Below are 1,599 nucleotides of genomic sequence, written 5' to 3' on the forward strand. Positions count from 1 at the left end.
GCTCGGAGCAAAGTGCCGCACGCACGTACGCTGCGCTCCCAGGCAGGCGGGCGGATGCCAGCAAAAAAAGAAAAGAAAAGAAAAGAAAAGAAAAAAAGCGCTGGGCAAGTTTTCCCTCTTTCGGCACTCTCCAGCATCCTCAGGGGGTCGAGGCGGCCTGAATGTTTGCGCAGGTCTGAGAGATTCCGCCAAGAGGAGTGAATGTACAGAACGATGATGGAGACGGACTTGCACTCCCCCGCGGTGCAACAGACCAACCCGTCCAACCCCGGGGGCCACGGCGGCAAAGTTCCCCAGGAGAGAATCAAGAGACCCATGAACGCTTTCATGGTGTGGTCTCGCGGCCAGCGGCGGAAGATGGCCCAGGAGAACCCCAAGATGCACAACTCGGAGATCAGCAAGCGGCTGGGGGCCGAGTGGAAGGTGATGACCGAGGCCGAGAAGCGGCCCTTCATCGACGAGGCCAAGCGGCTGCGGGCCATGCACATGAAGGAGCACCCGGACTACAAGTACCGGCCGCGGAGGAAGACCAAGACGTTGCTGAAGAAGGACAAGTACTCGCTGGCCGGCGGGCTCCTCGGCAACGCGGCGGAGAGCCCCGGCGGGGGCCACCTGGGCTCCGGCGCCGGCGTTTACACGGCGCAGGTCAACGGGTGGCCGAACGGCGCCTACTCCGCGGCCGCGGCCGCTCACGCCATGATGCAAGAGGCACAGCTGCAGGCTTACACGCAGCACCCGCACCAGCAGCCGCAGCCCGTGCACAGGTACGACATGAGCGCCCTATCTTACAGCCCCGTCTCGAACTGCCAGAGCTACATGAGCGCCTCTCCGCCGGGCTACGGGGGCATCACCGGCTACACGCACCAGCACCACAGCGCCGGCGTGTCCCCGGTGTCGGGCGCGCTCGGGGGCACTCTGGGGCCCCTGGTGAAGTCGGAGCCCAGCGCGAGCCCCCCGGTGTCCGCGGCGCGACAGCCGTGCCCCGCGGGGGACCTGCGGGACATGATCAGCATGTACTTGCCCACCGGGGAGGCGGCGGGGGACTCGTCCGTGCAGGGGCGCCTGCACGTGCTCCACACGCAGCACTACCAAGGGAGCAGCGCCCACGTCAACGGGACGGTTCCCCTGACGCACATTTAAATCCGTGTATTTAATGTTTTACAAGCAACCAAATACTCCGAGCAGAGGTGGGCTGCTGCTGCTGCTGCTGCTGCTGCTGCCTCTCGCGTGTAAATTGAGGCGCTTTGAGCCATAAAAATGCAATCACGTTGAGCGAACTTACCCACCCCCTCCCCCCCCCCCCCCCCCCAACCCCCAAAAAAACAAAAACAAAAAATGTTCTTCTTTTGTCTGGCCGTGCTCGACGGAACCCACACGCTGATTTATTTGAGCTCTCGCTAACGGAGCTTGCCAATTTCTCACGCGATTTAAATTAGAATCCTCCAGGTCTGGTGCATTATAAGGATTTTCTTTTTCATTTTATGTTTGGGTGGAATTCAAGGCTCTGGCTGTTTAGGAAAACAGGAAGCCGTGCAAATGTGTTTGGAAAAAGTTTACAGGCAGCAATATAACATTGATTTCAAAGTTTTAATCCTTGTA

At 59.8% G+C, this 1,599-nt stretch overlaps 1 protein-coding gene across 1 annotated transcript; it reads left to right on the forward strand.

The window, feature by feature from the left end:
* The first annotated feature begins 201 nt into the window (after positions 1-201).
* LOC133395541 (transcription factor Sox-1a-like) lies at positions 202-1,140 on the forward strand. The gene has a single exon (XM_061664579.1). The coding sequence runs from the start codon at positions 202-204 to the stop codon at positions 1,138-1,140; it is 939 nt and encodes a 312-aa protein (XP_061520563.1).
* The last annotated feature ends 459 nt before the right edge of the window (positions 1,141-1,599 follow it).

Source organism: Phycodurus eques, chromosome 1, assembly GCF_024500275.1.
Source record: "Phycodurus eques isolate BA_2022a chromosome 1, UOR_Pequ_1.1, whole genome shotgun sequence".
In the NCBI taxonomy this organism is placed as follows: domain Eukaryota; kingdom Metazoa; phylum Chordata; class Actinopteri; order Syngnathiformes; family Syngnathidae; genus Phycodurus; species Phycodurus eques.